Raw genomic sequence first — 15,534 nt, forward strand, 5'->3', positions numbered from 1 at the left:
ATTGTCTTGAGCGGGCACTTTATTGATTTTTATTTCTGTTTCTCACTCGCTTATCACTAATTACATACATTTAAAAAGGGGGGGTTGGCCTTATCACTAGAGGAAAAACTGTCGCGTCTTATCTATCGTCTACTTGAGCTTACTGTGGTACAAAAAATAGAAGTTGATGAATGCTGTCTTAAAATACCTGATTTGTTTCACTGGAGGGTTATGAACGGTCCAGTAACCGGCAATATCTGGGTTACTGGTTTGGTTATGTCAAGGCAAAACAATTGGGGGGGAAGGTTAGACCTCGGTCGAACGGCTGTCCATTCTGGCCGGCAGGCCAACGTTCTGGTTCAGGGGTTGACCTGCGTTGGGGTCTCCGGCGCCGTAGGCGTTCGGAGGGAACGGAGCGGGACGTCGCACGTTGACGGGTGAAGCGTCCTCGGTGGCGAAGCTACTGTTCCGGTCGATTCCGCTGAACGTTGGGCTGTACGCTCCGTACGCGGCCGTCGGCGATTCGGTCGGAGGCGGCGGGTAGGTGTTGTCCTCGTCTTCGCTGAACATGGAAGGTCCGGCGCCGCCGCCCTCGCCCGTTCCGTCGTTGTCCATCATCATGCGCCGGCGACCTAGTTGTTTTTGACCAGCCAAGTTGGTAAATTGGAAATCATGCACAACTCTATCTCTATATTCACCTCCTTCCGACGACGTGATGTCCTCTTCGTCCAGGTCCATCTTTTTCGGTTCGAACTGAATGTCCGGCTTGCCGGCCAGCGGTTCGTGCGTGTTGTACGTCGCATCGTACCGGCGGACCTTCTTGATCGTATTGTCCTCGTACTCGCTACCGTCGCTGTTCAAATTTCGGAGGGTCGTTCGCGAAGCCGATCTCGACGGCAGAGGCATACGCCAGTCCGGGTCTTCCTTGAGCTTGCGCTTCCGGAAGCAGTACACACCACACACGATACACATTATCAGTGGTAACATTACGGCTAGGACAATGCCCGTGGTGATCCAAGCCATCCGGCGAGTAAAGAATACCTTGCCTAGACGGGCGAAGAAACCTCCGGTTAGACGCACTGCCCAAAAAATTGAGGGAATTTCCCGGATACTTACGTAGACACTCGGTGAACCCGTACTCTGGCACGTCCCACTGTCCGTTCTCGCGACAAATCCGACGCGAATCTCCAATCAGGAAGAATCCCTCGTTACACTCGAACGAAACCCGGGCACCTGGTGTGAACTGGAAGTTGGACTTACGTCCGAACCGAGGCGTCTCCAAGATTCCACACGATATGACCCGTCTAAAAAAGTAGAACCAAAAGTTACTAACATTCCCACCTAACACCACAAATCCACTCACTCATTGTTGATCGTCTGGATGTTGATAGCCGACGCGTGGTAGTTCTTCGTAAAGTGCGCCATCTCCCGGTGCAGCGTCATACCGAAGTCGTACCGACACTGGTAGCTCTCGCCGCACAGCTCCTCGGCCCGCTGGACGTCGTGGGTGCGGTTCGGCGGCAGGAACATCGCCGGCTCGGCTCGGAACTCCGGCACAAAGGACTCATTCGCGAAGAAGCTGGACGTGCGGCCAAACTCGCGCGTGAAGAGCGCCCGCCCTATGCCTTCCTGCTCGCGGTCCGAGAGCATCCCTGGTGAAGGGGAGGAGAGAGATTTAGTGAAATCCGAAACATTTCAGTCCCGAATGCAGGCTCAACTTACAAAGCATCGCAAACTGCCTGTGTACGGTCTCGAAGTTGTTCAAATTAGGAGTTACAATAGCGCCACCCGGAGTCACCAGATCGTCCGCACGATTCCAGCTCCAGTTGCCAAAGAGACCCATCGTTTTGTTCTGAAATAACCAAAATAAAGTAAGATTTCTTCAAAATCTACAAATATCTCATTCTTACAATGAATGACCACGGTGTGTACACCCGCGCCGTCATGAAGCCATTGTTCTCGACGACCTCCACTCCAACGCCGGAGGAAAACATGATCACGACCTCGGACTGGTTCAAGATGTACGTTGGCGTGTACACCGTTACACCGTGGAAGTGCTGGAACTTGAGGCTCTGCCGATCGAAGTAGATGCGACGGTCGTCGGCGAACACGTCCAGCCGGTAACGCCACTGGGCGTCCCGCGGTCGCAGCCGGACTTCGATCACCGTTGAGGTGTTACCACGGGCGGCCACAGACGTAAGCTGGGTGGCCATAACCTGACCGTGGATGTTACGAGCGACCTGTTCGAAGCGTCCCTGCACGTCGATGCGTTCCCGGCCGTTGTTGCCGCGAAGCAGCACGAACTCTCCCATGCCGTTGAACGTGTACTGCAGTCCGTCGAAGGTTACGATGTGAGGATCACCGAAGACGGCACCGACCGCAGGAGATTGGTACGCGATACAGTCCTGCGAAGGCCGTCGCTCAAATCGGAACGTTTCACAACCAACTGCTTGCTCGTCTTGCCACATACAGCATGAATAGTACGGCCGGACGTCGTGGAACCACGTCGACAGCGTCGGTACCTTGTTGGCTTCGTTCCAGGGCATCTGACCGATGTTGTGATTGCGGCGCGGTCGCGATCCCCACATCTGATCGTACGACAGCATCAGGTATCCGTTACGATCGTAGCAGCACTGCTGTTCCGAGCCCTGCGCCGACGGTTGACCCGATCGTACACAGTGGATCGCTCCACGGTGCTGCAGACAGGTCGGGTTCGAGTCGCGATCGCAGTCCGTATCGGGCAGGTAGCGACCCTTGTCCAGCAGGGCGTGCTCCAGCGTACAGGGGCACAGCGACAGCTCGTGGGCAAAGTTGCGCAGGAATCGATCCGTCATCAACCAGTTGTCGCAGAGGGCACGGGGCCAGTTCCGTCCGTGAATACGCTCCCACTGTGGACCAAAGTACCATCCGAGTGGGATCGGCTTGGACCAGAGGATTCTGTTGGGAAGTTGGTGTTTAGTGTACGATCACTCAACAGAAGATCGGCTTATACTTACGGAGAAATGCCCAGTCGGTTCGCTTGCAGTGGGTCGGTCAAGTTGATCTGGAGGAAGCCAAACTGCATGTCAACGTTTCGCGGATTATCCCTCAAGCGGAAGTTGGCGGGAACGATCGTGTAGACTCCGGTGTTTGTGAGTTGTGGTTCGATCATGTCGATGTATTCCAGCTCGGGTCTGAAAAATTCAACAGTTTTAGTCGAAGTGTTAGATTGAGTACGTAAAGATCTTACCGAATCGTAGCTTCCCGGTATCCCCAAAGGGATATCTGGATGTTTGCGTTCAAGTTGGTCGTCAAGTTGAACCTGTTCCAAGTGATGCGAATCTCCGAAGGATTGCGCCGATGCACGTCGTCCGTCTCGAAGAAGATCCGATCGGTAGCGGTCTGCGGGGTCTCCACAAAGTACCTTCCCTTCCACTTGAATCGCTCCACTCCAACGGAAATCTCAAACCGAATGTAACCCTGAGCCTTTAGGAAGGGTTGCACGCAGATGACCCGGTTGCGATCGACGAACGTACCGATAACCTCCTCCGTATCGAATCGACACGCGACCCGATCGGTAGGCTCGAAGCACGGTCCCGTAATGTTGACGATCGTACCGCCCAACATGTTACCCGACTCCGGTGCGAACACCAGCGGAAGATGGGCCGCGTCTATGTCCTTGTTGCACGTTCCCAGCATGATTCGCTCGTCCAGACGGAAGATGTGACGTCCGGGGAATCCGTTAGCCCATCCACGACCGGTCAAGTCTCGTAAGACCGATGCCTGACTGTATGGTTTGTACTCGTAGGCTTGCGTTCCATTGCCAGCGTTGAAGCCGATCTGTTGAGAGATTGTGGTATTGTAAGCAGTTCATAGACGATATTTAGGATACTTACATAAGCAGGGACACCTCCTTCTCCACCGGTGGTATCACCGCCAGCTTCAGTGTGCGAGGACCAGTTGATGATGACGTAGTTGAAGATCGCGTACGTGTACACTTCGTCGGTAGCCAGAATCATTTGGAAGGAATTCGTCTGCAAGCAAAGCACTTAGTCCCAAGCAACCCAAATGATCAAATAAACCTTACCCTAAACAGCGAGTTGTCGATACCGCCGGCGAAGCTCATGTTCTTCCACGTCGTTACGATCGCGTGCTTCGGCACGAACGTGTCCGATCCGACCACACCCTCGCGGATGTCCCACATGACCCGCTCGCGCATCTCCACGCCCAGCCGATCGGTTCTCGTTTGCAGATCGCGCTCCATCCGGAAGTACACCCCGGGAGTTCGCTGATCAATGTCCGTATCGTAAATCCTGCCAATGCGGCACTTGGAGAAGAAGATTCCAATGAACGACGGATCGTTCCGCCGGGGCCAGTCCTTGATCGGGAAGTTCAGCGGGTACGTGTAGTGCTCCGGAGGATCCGAAAACTCCAAGAAGCCGTTCATCGAAACCCTCGTATAGTTGAAACGGAACCCGAAGAACGGCAGCTGGAAGTTGAAGTTCTTGTGGACCTGGGGCATCGACGCGTGAATGTCCCGCTGCAGGTCACCGATGTCCTCGGGACCTCCGCGATCGTAGAACGGGTACAGGAACTGGCGACGGAGTTCCGCCAGTCGGGCCGGGGTGATCGTGTACGCCGAGCTGTCATTTTGGAAGTTGGGCGGAATGTTGGGCTGGGTTCGCTGCATGGGATCTTGGGAAAAAGCACAAAAAAAAAAACCGTTGTTGGTTAGATATGAAGGGCGTGGACCCGAATGGCGGTTATTGATGGTGAGTAATCACTGTTTGCGTTGCCTTCGGTGGCTTATCAGCAGTGTTAGTCTTGAATCAAGACTCTTGATTGCGAGATATTGCTAGCTGAGTCAGTGTGTGGAATCAAGTGTTATTCCGCGAATTACATGGGAAAATATGATTCAATGACAATTTTACTCTGGGCAGACAATCGATTGTGAAATTTGTAGCTTTCAGAACGTTCACTCATTCAGGGAAGGATCAAATGTTATAAACATATTCAAGTGAATTTGAGTTTGGCGGTTTGTCCAAAAGTAGTGGTCTATTTAATGTAACACAATTTTACCATTTTTAGGAAAGATAGAAGTAGTTTATTTTATCTCAAAAAGTTGGACTGCACGCCTGAGATGTAAGCATTAGGCTCAAAAAAGGGATAAAAAAATTAAAAATGTCCATAACTGAAAAAGTGTTTGAAAAAATACTTTTTTGCAATTCCGTCGTGAAACTACTTACTTTTCCTATCATTCTTGAACGACGAAATAGCCTACTTTTCTGTACCAAAAATAAGAGAATCGAATAGCAACACTTTTCAAAATAAATGCTGAAAAGTTCTACTTTTCAGCACTCAAATGGGTGCTAAAAAGTTGAACTTTTCAGCACTTGTTTCGAAAAGTAACACTTTTCAACATTTTTTTGATTTAAACGATTTATTGACAAAATACATGAAAATTTGAAATAAAATTTCACTCAGTGTGTGTTTTTTGGAATTGCAAAAAATGTTGTATGGAACTCGTTGCAAAACTTGATTTTTTCAGCACTCTTCGTATTTATCCAACTCGGAGAACCTCGTTGGATAAATGTACGACTCGTGCTGAAAAAATCCTCTTTTTGCAACTTGTTGCATAAACTACTATTTCCATACAAAAATCGACTCAAGTTTTCGTCCGATGTTCAAAAATTCAAGGTCCTTGTAAACATTTTGTATTTTTTTTGGTTTTTTTGTGAGGATTGCAATTTGTTATCAAAGTGTTTGAATAGTGAGCAAAATGTATCCATGTTACAATCATAAAATTGCTTTAAAACTTGCAGTTGTGATCAGTCAGTTAAAAATTAATATGCGATATGCATTATTCTTCTTGCACAATCCATTTGCAACTAATTTGATGTTGGTTAAAAAACTAAACAATCATGATTTTACTGTTGCCGGGAAGTGGTTAATAACTTGATATAACACCTTTTGATGTTAGGTTTGATTGGCTTAGGTCTTTTTGGGAAAATTAAAATGCTGATTTGTTTTCTTCTACTGTCCAATTTTTCCCATTAAAAAGTTAAGGTTTATTTTCATTCCCTTATATCGAAATATAATTTTCCAACAAATAAGCAAGAGTTATTGTGAGTTTTAAACGCTTCAGATGAATAAAATCATCTAAATTTGTTTCATTTTATCTTTTTCCAAATGTTCATTGGTGCCAAAAAGTTTAAAACAAATATGCCCCGCTTTTTTAAGAACTCCTGTAAAATTTCCAAATTTTATCGGGAAACGATTTTTTTTCGTTAATCCCGGACATTATCAGTAGTTTGTTTTTCCCGGACGGGAAATATGACACTCTCTTTGCATGTTATCGATATACCATGATATTTTTTTGTGCAGTTCCACTGACTTTTCCTGTCGCATGGGCGTTTCACTTAAAATGACATTCAAAGAGTGTTTTTTGGGATAGAAAGTAGATAAATCCTAATTTTCCATTTTGTTGCAAAATAGTAGTTAATGCAACATGTTGCAAAAAAGAGATTTTTTAGCACAAGTCGTACATTTATATAAATAATAGATTTATTTAAAAAAAATATGACGAGTGTTGAAAAATTCGAGTTTTGCAAAGACATTTTTTTGCAATTCTGAAAAATAATCATTTTTTTTTTCAAAAGGAAGAAAAGAAATATGTGTTGGCATTCGAAAGTATAGCAATTGCACACTTTTCCGACTCAGTAGTTTGTGATTGATGAAATCTAGGGTTTGTTTTGAAAAGGTCTTATAAGCTATTGTGTTTTATACGTTCAGGACCCTTATTTAAAAAAAACTCTCATTTAATGATTTGTTTATCCCTTTTGAAATATTAGTCTTGATTCAAAAATTTTAAAAGTATTGTTTTAGAAAAGATCGAATGATTCATGTTTTAACATTGAAAATCGGACCATTAGTTGCTGAGATATTGACTGAGATATTGACATTAGAAAATGGTGTGTTGTTTGGATGAGACTTAAAAAACTTAAATTTTCCTGTTTCTTTTGCTTAGAGCGTCCAATTTTCCGTCCCTTGGAAAAAAATCCCGGGAATTCCCGGGATTTCCCGGAAAAAAAATATTTTTCGTTTCCCGGGATATTTGTAAATTTCCCGGGAATCCCCGAAATACAAGCAGATGTATACATTTTCCTACCTTTTTGGCACAAATGTTTTGAAATTATACAAAAAATAATAACTGGAAAACCTGATTTGATTTTATTTATTTCAATGTACTGTTCAAATTGAACTAATCAGCTTGTCTGTAAATTTTTTGTCAAGGTTTAATTCAGATAATATTTATTTCTGAAGCATTCACCACTAGGAATATTGTTTGGACAACAATAAATACGCTGTTATGGAATGAACAAAAACTATTTTATTTTTGACAACCTTTTTCAACGATTTTTTTGTAAAATCATTGAAAAATAAGATATTTAAATTTTTACCTTGAACATGTTGTACGAAAATTGAACTGATATAATTAAATTTTCAAAAAAGGTTTGTGTGAGAAGAATTTGTATTCGAGAAATTACAGATTGAAGTTATAAATTTCTGAAGCAGAGGGTTAAACATGAAAAAATATCGTTCAATTTCAACCACTTTTAAATACTCAAAATTATTTTAGTCTAATTAATATATTAGGCTGAATACCATATAACTAAATTATATAATAAAACCATGAAAAAGCATTAAAAAACAACTTCGTATCATATGAAATTTACCCAAAGAATGCAACTATACTTCAAAAACTCGCTCCAAATACTTGAAAAATTTTAGTTGTGATTTCATGAAATAGTGTTTCAAGTTAAAAAGCGCTAAAAATTAAATTTTTATGGTAAATTCAATGATTATTTATTTATTCACAAGTTGAAAATACTTTTTCTGGGATAAGTTATTTGTCATGACAAACAAAATGTCTGCATTACTTTTTTTCATTTTAACTGTCACTGAGACAAAATGAGACAATTTCATGGTTGTGGAGCATACATTTTTACTGTTCAAACACCTTGATTTAAAAAAAAAATCCATCTCATCAAAAATACTAATAATATTTTCTTTCATTTGGGACGATTTGAAAGACGGCATAAAAATTAGAAAGTTTATATATTTTCTCTAAGTTGCATGATTTTTTACAAACAGTCAAGCCATTAGGGGAAAGTGGGGCAAGTGTAACAAGCTAAGGAAATGCTCGTTATAACCCATTAAAAACGTTAAAAATCTGTTGGATTTTTTAGAATAATCTTATTTCAAGTCTTGACTGAGACTTTGATAGAAGAAGTTTTTAAAAATTCTGTTTTTTAATGTAAAAAATTGATGTTAAATTTTTTGATTTTTGGTACATTCTACTCAACTTGTGGGGCAAGACGAACAACCCGATGGAGCAAGAGAAACAATGGATGAAAAAAAACATGCTAATTTACTAACAATTGAACTATTATCACTTAGATACATCAGATTAGGATGTATTTGAAACGTTTCTTTCATTTTTAGTTAAAAAATAATATTTTACTAAAAATTTGACCGTTTTTGCGAAAAAAAAAATACTTAGATGATAAATAGTAAATTTCCATAATATTATATCGTATATGAACAATTTTTTAAACAATTGTTTATCAGTTTTTAAGAACTTTTATGTATTTTTTTTCACAATAAAATATATTGCTGCAGCAATTCGTATTTTTTCCATACTAAAAATCCATATGGTACACTTGCCCCACCTAAACAAGATTTTTTAAAAGATCTCTACAAAAATAACCAAAAGTTAAATCATACTTTATAAAACGCGCAAGTCATTGGTAGGGGCACTACTGATCTAGGAAAAATAGCATTTTGATAAAATGAGCCTTAAAACGAACCCTAAGCCTTATTTTGTTTTGAAAAAAAAAAAACTTCATTCAATCTTATGCCCCGTGGCGTTTACGTCGTTTTGGCGGTTATGTGGTTGTAGAATCAGCTGATTGCATTGCTAGCAACAATTCTTCATACTGGAAATAATCAAAATTGTAAACATTACGGCCTTACGAGCGATTACTCCTCTTGCTCCATATGGTCGTCTTGCCCCACCTTCCCCTAATTGATCCTCACACTCATTTGGATCATTTAAGTTGCTGTTCTATACAATTATGTTGCAAAAGATTGATCAGAAACAAGATCAGAATAATTTTCGTTAAATTTCAAATTTCTCGGGAATTCCCGGGATTTCCCGGGAAATTTGTTGAAAATATCCCGTTTCCCGGGAATTTTGTAACACCAGGAAATTAACGCTCTAGTCGCTATATCTCAGCAACCAGAGGTCAAATCTTCACTGTCTCTTAGACAATTTTATAGCAAATTTTCTGAACTCTTCAAAAATCAGAAATGGTCTCATGTTCACTATTTTTACAAATTTCGCTAAATTCAAACTTTCGGTGGCTATATCTTGAAAACGAAGCCCTTTATCAAAAAATCTATAGAGTACTTTTCGATTGCAAAATCAATTTCGCTTAAAAAAAACTAAGTCAAATTTGTTTATGCATAAAATTTCGATTTTTCCAAAAATCACTATTTTTGAGTTGCGTTGGAGAATTTGAACGGTGTGCGTCGCGGTTATCACGCAGGATTTTCGTTGCCGTTTCCGTCTTTGTTGTCCCCCCGATTGTGTGTGTATTTCGATCCGGGCGGTTTCGGGATGTTTGACAGTTGCGTTGGAGAATTTGAACGGTGTGCGTCGCGGTTATTACGCAGGATTTTCGTTGCCGTTTCCGTCTTTGTTGTCCCCCCGATTGTGTGTGTATTTCGATCCGGGCGGTTTCGGGATGTTTGACAGTTGCGTTGGAGAATTTGAACGGTGTGCGTCGCGGTTATTACGCAGGATTTTCGTTGCCGTTTCCGTCTTTGTTGTCCCCCCGATTGTGTGTGTATTTCGATCCGGGCGGTTTCGCGTTTTCGCACTTTATTTCGTTTTATCTTTCCACAGCCGGCTGTCTAAGATAAAATCATTTATGCTAAACTCAACACCAAATAACCGGGAATAGTCTCATCCGCATACTCCAACTGATTGCCTTGAGAATGCATAATACATCACACCATTAAACAAAATTTATTGATTATTGGGTCGCATCATCATCCTCTATGTTGAATCCTGGCCATTACCCTTACCCACTAACAAAATCCCAAGTAGAAGTAGTTTTCCGGCACACGCGGGGTGTGGATATCGTATAGAACCCACCCTTGGTAGCAGCCTGTGCTAACTAACATTCCCGTCCCATTCCCTCGAGATCTACAAACTGACATGGCGGGCGCCGTTGGTGGCCAACGACTGTTTCCTATTCGCACCGGCTCTAGTTTGGATGATCGTGATGTTTTATCTTTTCAGCGCATTCATGAATGCTGTTGATAAGGGAAACATCATTTGATCGTTGAAGCGTGTGACCGGTTGTGTTGATGGGATATTATGGTCCTGTTCAGCAACGGAGAAGGACAACCATGGGTGGTCTCTCATGCTCATGCTCATGCTCAAAATCAATTTCGCTTAAAAAAAAACTAAGTCAAATTTGTTTATGCATAAAATTTCGATTTTTCCAAAAATCACTATTTTTCAAAAAATGCATGACTCCGCGGCATAATCTTGAAAATCTAAAAATACGTATTTTAAGAAATTGTTTTTTTTTTTGAAAACAAAATCAATAAAAAGTTGGCAATTTTTTCTGTGTACCTATTTTTTTCTCAATATTGTCCTCAACAATACCTACAACTTTGCCGAAGACTCCAAATTGATCAGAAAACTCACTCAAAAGTTACAGCTGTTTGAATAGCGTGGCTGTCAAAATTGATGGGCTAAATAGTTCAGGGTGTAATATTGCATAAAATTTCATCAATTAATTCAAAACTAATTTTACACACACCCCCTTTTACACGCAGCTGGAATCCTACTTGTTTTGCTGTGTAGTATTAAAAGGGGAGATCCAGCATTACAAACGCTGAGAAATCTCGGGGAAATCTTTCTATAAACTCTAGATAGGGTAGAGTAGTCATCAATGAGACACGGGGAACAATGATAAAATGGCTCTCACAAGTCGTAGTTTCAACCAATCAGGCTCATATTTGGGGAAAAGGTGTGTCTACTGGATACACGTCTGCCATTAAAGTGGCTTTGGTTATGGACGCTCACTTGAAAAGTTATTCATAAATGTTTGATTCTGGGGTGTAAAAGTAAATTATGGACAAAAATTACTTTTTCGCTCGTAGGCTGCCATTAACACCAAAACTAATATTTCTTCAAATTTCTTTCGACGATCCATAGGGATTGAGTTGGGCTACAATGTCCTTTCATTAGGTTTGGCCAAAATTTAGAATATACCTAGTATCCAGGACTGTCTCATTGTTCCCCACTCATTTCAGCCCATGGGTAACAATGAGACACTTTGATTTTTCTTCATTAAACTTTTCAAAATCTATGGAAATCTTTCAAAACATGAATTAAAAGTGATTTTTTTATAGAGTTTAAACTTCATTTAACCAAAAATACAAAGTTATTTGGTATAAATATACGAATTTTACAAAATTTAAATACTTTTTAGTATAACTTTTGTTAATTAAAGTTTCATGTTGGCAAAATTGCTTTAAAATGTTCAAGGCAAGTTACCTGCAATGGAACAATACAAAAACATGATGTTTTACTTGAAAAGTATTGATTTTCGTAGAGTGTCTCATTGTTTCCCAGCTGTCTCATTGTTCCTGCCAAGTGCGTCTACAATGAGACTGTTGAATAACTCTGGATGTAGATGTCGGATCGATCTCATATTTTGGTCAATGTAAGAACACATTAAAAGAAAGAAAATGTAACAAAAAGCTCATTAAAACATGCTGATGAAAAAATGAGAAAAATCTTTGAAAGTTGAAAACCAAAAGTGTCTCATTGATGACTACCCTACCCTATTTTCATTGGCTATGCAGCAATTCTCCACGAAAACAGCATGATTCGAAAAATGTTCTATGATCGGGCCGAAACAGTTATGATCCGTATTTTTTCTTTGGCCAGTAGGGTGACCTACGCTGTGTTACGGTGGTTCAAAAAAATGGCTATTTTCGTCGGGCAACACGCAAATGAAAGGTGATTAGATAGGCTTACAAGGAAAAATAGTATAAAGTATCAAAAATCCAGCCGAACATTGAAAAGGTCGTATGAAAACTTGACATGCTGTTTGTTATGAATTATATTTTTGTACATCTCGATGGTTGTAAAAACTTTTTCAAGTTTAAAAGTAATATTAAAACAATATTTTTTTAGCTTATCATTTTCATGAGAAGTTTATCATTCTTAAAAAGTTGTTGCCATCACTGTAATCCTGCATAATTCAATTGCCTCATCAAGACCTTACCCTGCCATCACTCGCTCGATCAAATTGCACAACGTTGAAAAAAATATCCGTCACCTTTTTTTGTGCAAATCGTTTATCAATCGAACGCTTTTTCCCTCGAAACCCTCAAGAGAGAGAGAGTGAGCTTCCTCCTTATCACTGACCAAACATTGCCAAACAACACACTCGACGCGCCAAACGAGCGAACGGCTAGCCAACATATCAAGCTCAGACAGTGCTGCCAGCCAGCCAACCAAACCACTTGAGGTCTCGTAGGCCCTGTGATAACAGGTTGGCTGGTTAGTTGGTCCGTTCGCGGTAATCTAATCAATAACGAAATAAACCAACCAACCAACCAACGCGCGCTCGTCGATTGCGACAGGTGAACATTGGCTCTTCCTTTAAGGCGAAGGGAATTCAGGGCATGACGCGGTGGTGGGAAGAAGGGGTGCCAGTTATCTCCTCTGGACGCATAGATAAGATAACGCAATAGGTTACACCGTTACTCACTATGTGGGCAAACGAAAAAAAGTAGGTTTTATTTTTGGGCACAACACGGAAAGTATGCTGCGAATTTTGCATTCATGGCATTTTGAATAAATTTGTTCATTAGCGCAGGCGTTACGCTTTGTAGTTTGCCGATTTCTCCAAATCAACATAACATTTTTGCAATCTTTTTAAAATAATTTGTTGATTGGAACTTTACTAATAGAATTACAGACTAAAATAATTTAAAATGATTACGGTTATGAGTAATGCAAAAATTTCACAATTTTTGGAAAAATTCATGATAACTATTCACGATTCAAAAGTGAACTTTTCATGACTGCAGTTTTTTCCGTGCACTACTAGGTTGATTCAGGTTAGTAGATCAACCGTGATCGCTTCACTGGTAAAACTAGGAATATTCAACAGTTAATCCTTACCATTCCAATCGTAGTTCGGATCGTACGTATCCAGGTTGGACAGGAAGTCGTCGTAGTTGTAGTACTTTCCCTTCTTCCCGGCAGGCTTCTCGGAAGCCGTCGCCGAAGAATCCACTTCGACGGCATCTTCGTCCACCCTGGTCAGCGCCGCCAGACCATCGTCGTCTTCTTCCTTAGCATCTTCTTCACCGTCACTCACAGCCACCTCCGTATCCTGATCTTCGCTAGGTTCTTCCGTGACGTCATCAGCGATGACGTCATCACCGTCCCCATCATCCGCCCTCACCGGAATTGTCCTGTCCAGCAGGGCCACTGCACAAAGCAGCAGCAGGAGCCCCTTCCAGCGCATCGTCAAACAATCTTTTAAAATTTCCACCAAATTTTCACTTTTCTTCGCCCACAAAAAAAAAGTTATCCACCTGTTAGTCACACCTTATCACACTAATCACCTTATCACTAACATTCCGGACCGCGTGCGCGCGGGAGTTCCGTTGGAATTCGGTCCGGTCGGGGCGTTGTCTGGTCGTAGACTGAACCAGATTCGGCGATCCGAAGTGTGTTGGGAATCGTGATGGTAGCGACCGTTAGCGAAATTGATAAGATAAGAATTGTTTAGTACAGGTGCGTCGCGGGAAAGATTTCCACCTTGCTCGTTTGGTTCGGCTAAAGGGGTGTTTAACGGCGGGTGACTAAGTTTGATTAGTGTTGTAATGCTGTGGTTTAGTACAACGAGAAGTGGCTTTGTTGTGGCAGGTTGAAACGTGATTCATTGAGGGATTCTGAAGAATTTAGCGAAATTGCTTCCGCTGTTTTCTGTTATTCAAACAATAGCTTCTACATAATTTATACCTTTTATTACTCTCTATAAATAGTCAAACAAGTGATTCCAGAACGCTTCGGAAATCGTCTATTATGCACCGTTGCATAGTTAATAGGATGTACAGTGAAACCTCTTTTAACGCGGTGCGTTACGTTTTTCTAATTTGTCGATTTCTCAGGAACGACCCAACAATTTTGCAATGTTTTAAAAGCAATTTGTAGGTTTTGTTCAGATCTACAAAACGCTTTTTGAAGCTTGCAAAAATATTGTATGGTTCTAGAGAAATCTACGAAACAAAAAGCGTAACGCCACCGCGTAAAAAGAGGATTCTCTGTATCAAAAATGACTTTTTGGCGGGCATTCAGAGGTATGTTCCGGTGGGCATATTGAGCCGAATCCGAAATATGAGCTTGATTGGACGTTACAGGAGCTGGCACTTTGTATTTGAATTTTAAATGGGACTTAACCCGTAAAATGAGATTTTTTTTTCAAAAAACTTTGACACTTTGGCCACTAGTGTGTAGATTTTAAACATCACTGGCGTGTAGGCCAGGTCTTTGCGCATCTTTTATTATATAAAGTAACATTGAAATTTGGAGCACCCTTGAACTCGGTACAGACCATCATAGTTTGGCATTTTCTCTCAGGTCATAACTAGCAAATGGTGTTCTTTATCAAATTTAACGTAGAGGTTTTTTTTATTGCAAATTTGATTTTATGTCTAAAATTGAATCCAAAGAAGTTTTGCGATTTTTTACAATGTTTTCCAAAATAATGATTTCTAGGACATTTTGGCAACACTACCAACGAATGCTGACTAGATTATGCCATAGCTTAAAGGATGCCGTTTTTTGACTGGTAAAACATATCCAAAATTGGGATTTTTTTTAATGATTATTTTGCGCAAATTATTTTTTTTTGTATGAAAAAAAAAGTTAATTATAAAATGGATAACTTAAAGAGTGTAACAGTATTTTTGCAAGAAGACTTAATTAATATCTATAACTTTACTGAAGACACCAACTTGATCAGAAAATCCATTCTAAAGATACATTTAAAAAAAATATGTGGGTAATTCTCTACCAACTCTCACGAAATCGGAAAAAGTTGCCCCGTCCCCTCTTCGATTTGCGTGAAACTTTGTCCTAAGAGGTTACTTTTGTCCTTGATCACGAATCCGAGGTCCGTTTTTTTATATCTCGTAACGGAGGGGCGGTACGACCCCTTTCATTTTTGAACATGCGAAAAAGAGGTGTTTTTCAACAATTTGCAGCCTGAAACGGTGAGGAGATAGAAATTTGGTGTCAAAGGGACTTTTATGTTAAATTAAGTTAAAGAATTCCGGCAAAAAGTATTTTTCATCGAAAAAAACACTAAAAATGTTTCAAAACATTGCCATTTTCCGTTATTCGACTGTAAAAAAAAATTGGAACATGTCATTTTATGGGAAATTTAATGTACTTTTCGCATCTGCATT

The 15,534-nt window shown here is 41.0% G+C and overlaps 1 protein-coding gene across 2 annotated transcripts; it reads right to left on the reverse strand.

Annotated features, from left to right (window-relative positions):
- On the reverse strand, positions 1–13,771 carry LOC6050922 (protein mesh). Of its 2 annotated transcripts, XM_038260574.1 has the most exons (11): positions 13,238–13,771; positions 4,046–4,653; positions 3,855–3,992; positions 3,209–3,798; positions 2,976–3,152; positions 1,890–2,916; positions 1,702–1,831; positions 1,343–1,631; positions 1,096–1,283; positions 678–1,025; positions 1–611 (listed from the first exon to the last, which is right to left on the reverse strand). In XM_038260574.1, the coding sequence occupies exons 1-11, from the start codon at positions 13,584–13,586 to the stop codon at positions 286–288; spliced, it is 4,170 nt and encodes a 1,389-aa protein (XP_038116502.1). In that variant the 5' UTR covers positions 13,587–13,771; the 3' UTR covers positions 1–285. The 2 variants fall into 2 exon arrangements, with proteins under 2 accessions (XP_038116502.1, XP_038116495.1); XM_038260567.1 differs by having other exon boundaries at positions 1–1,025.
- Positions 13,772–15,534: the final 1,763 nt, after the last annotated feature.

Source organism: Culex quinquefasciatus, chromosome 1, assembly GCF_015732765.1.
Source record: "Culex quinquefasciatus strain JHB chromosome 1, VPISU_Cqui_1.0_pri_paternal, whole genome shotgun sequence".
Classification (NCBI taxonomy): Eukaryota; Metazoa; Arthropoda; class Insecta; order Diptera; family Culicidae; genus Culex; species Culex quinquefasciatus.

What these genes read in the sequence shown, in the direction of transcription:
- LOC6050922 (XM_038260567.1), bottom strand. Translation starts at nt 13,586, where the DNA reads ATGCGCTGGAAGGGGCTCCTGCTGCTGCTTTGTGCAGTGGCCCTGCTG. An exon ending in TCCGAACTACGATTGGAATG is followed by an intron (nt 4,654 to 13,237) that starts GTAAGGATTAAC and finishes CTTTTTCCCAAG; the next exon opens with ATCCCATGCAGCGAACCCAG. An exon ending in ACACACCGTGGTCATTCATT is followed by an intron (nt 1,832 to 1,889) that starts GTAAGAATGAGA and finishes TGGTTATTTCAG; the next exon opens with AACAAAACGATGGGTCTCTT.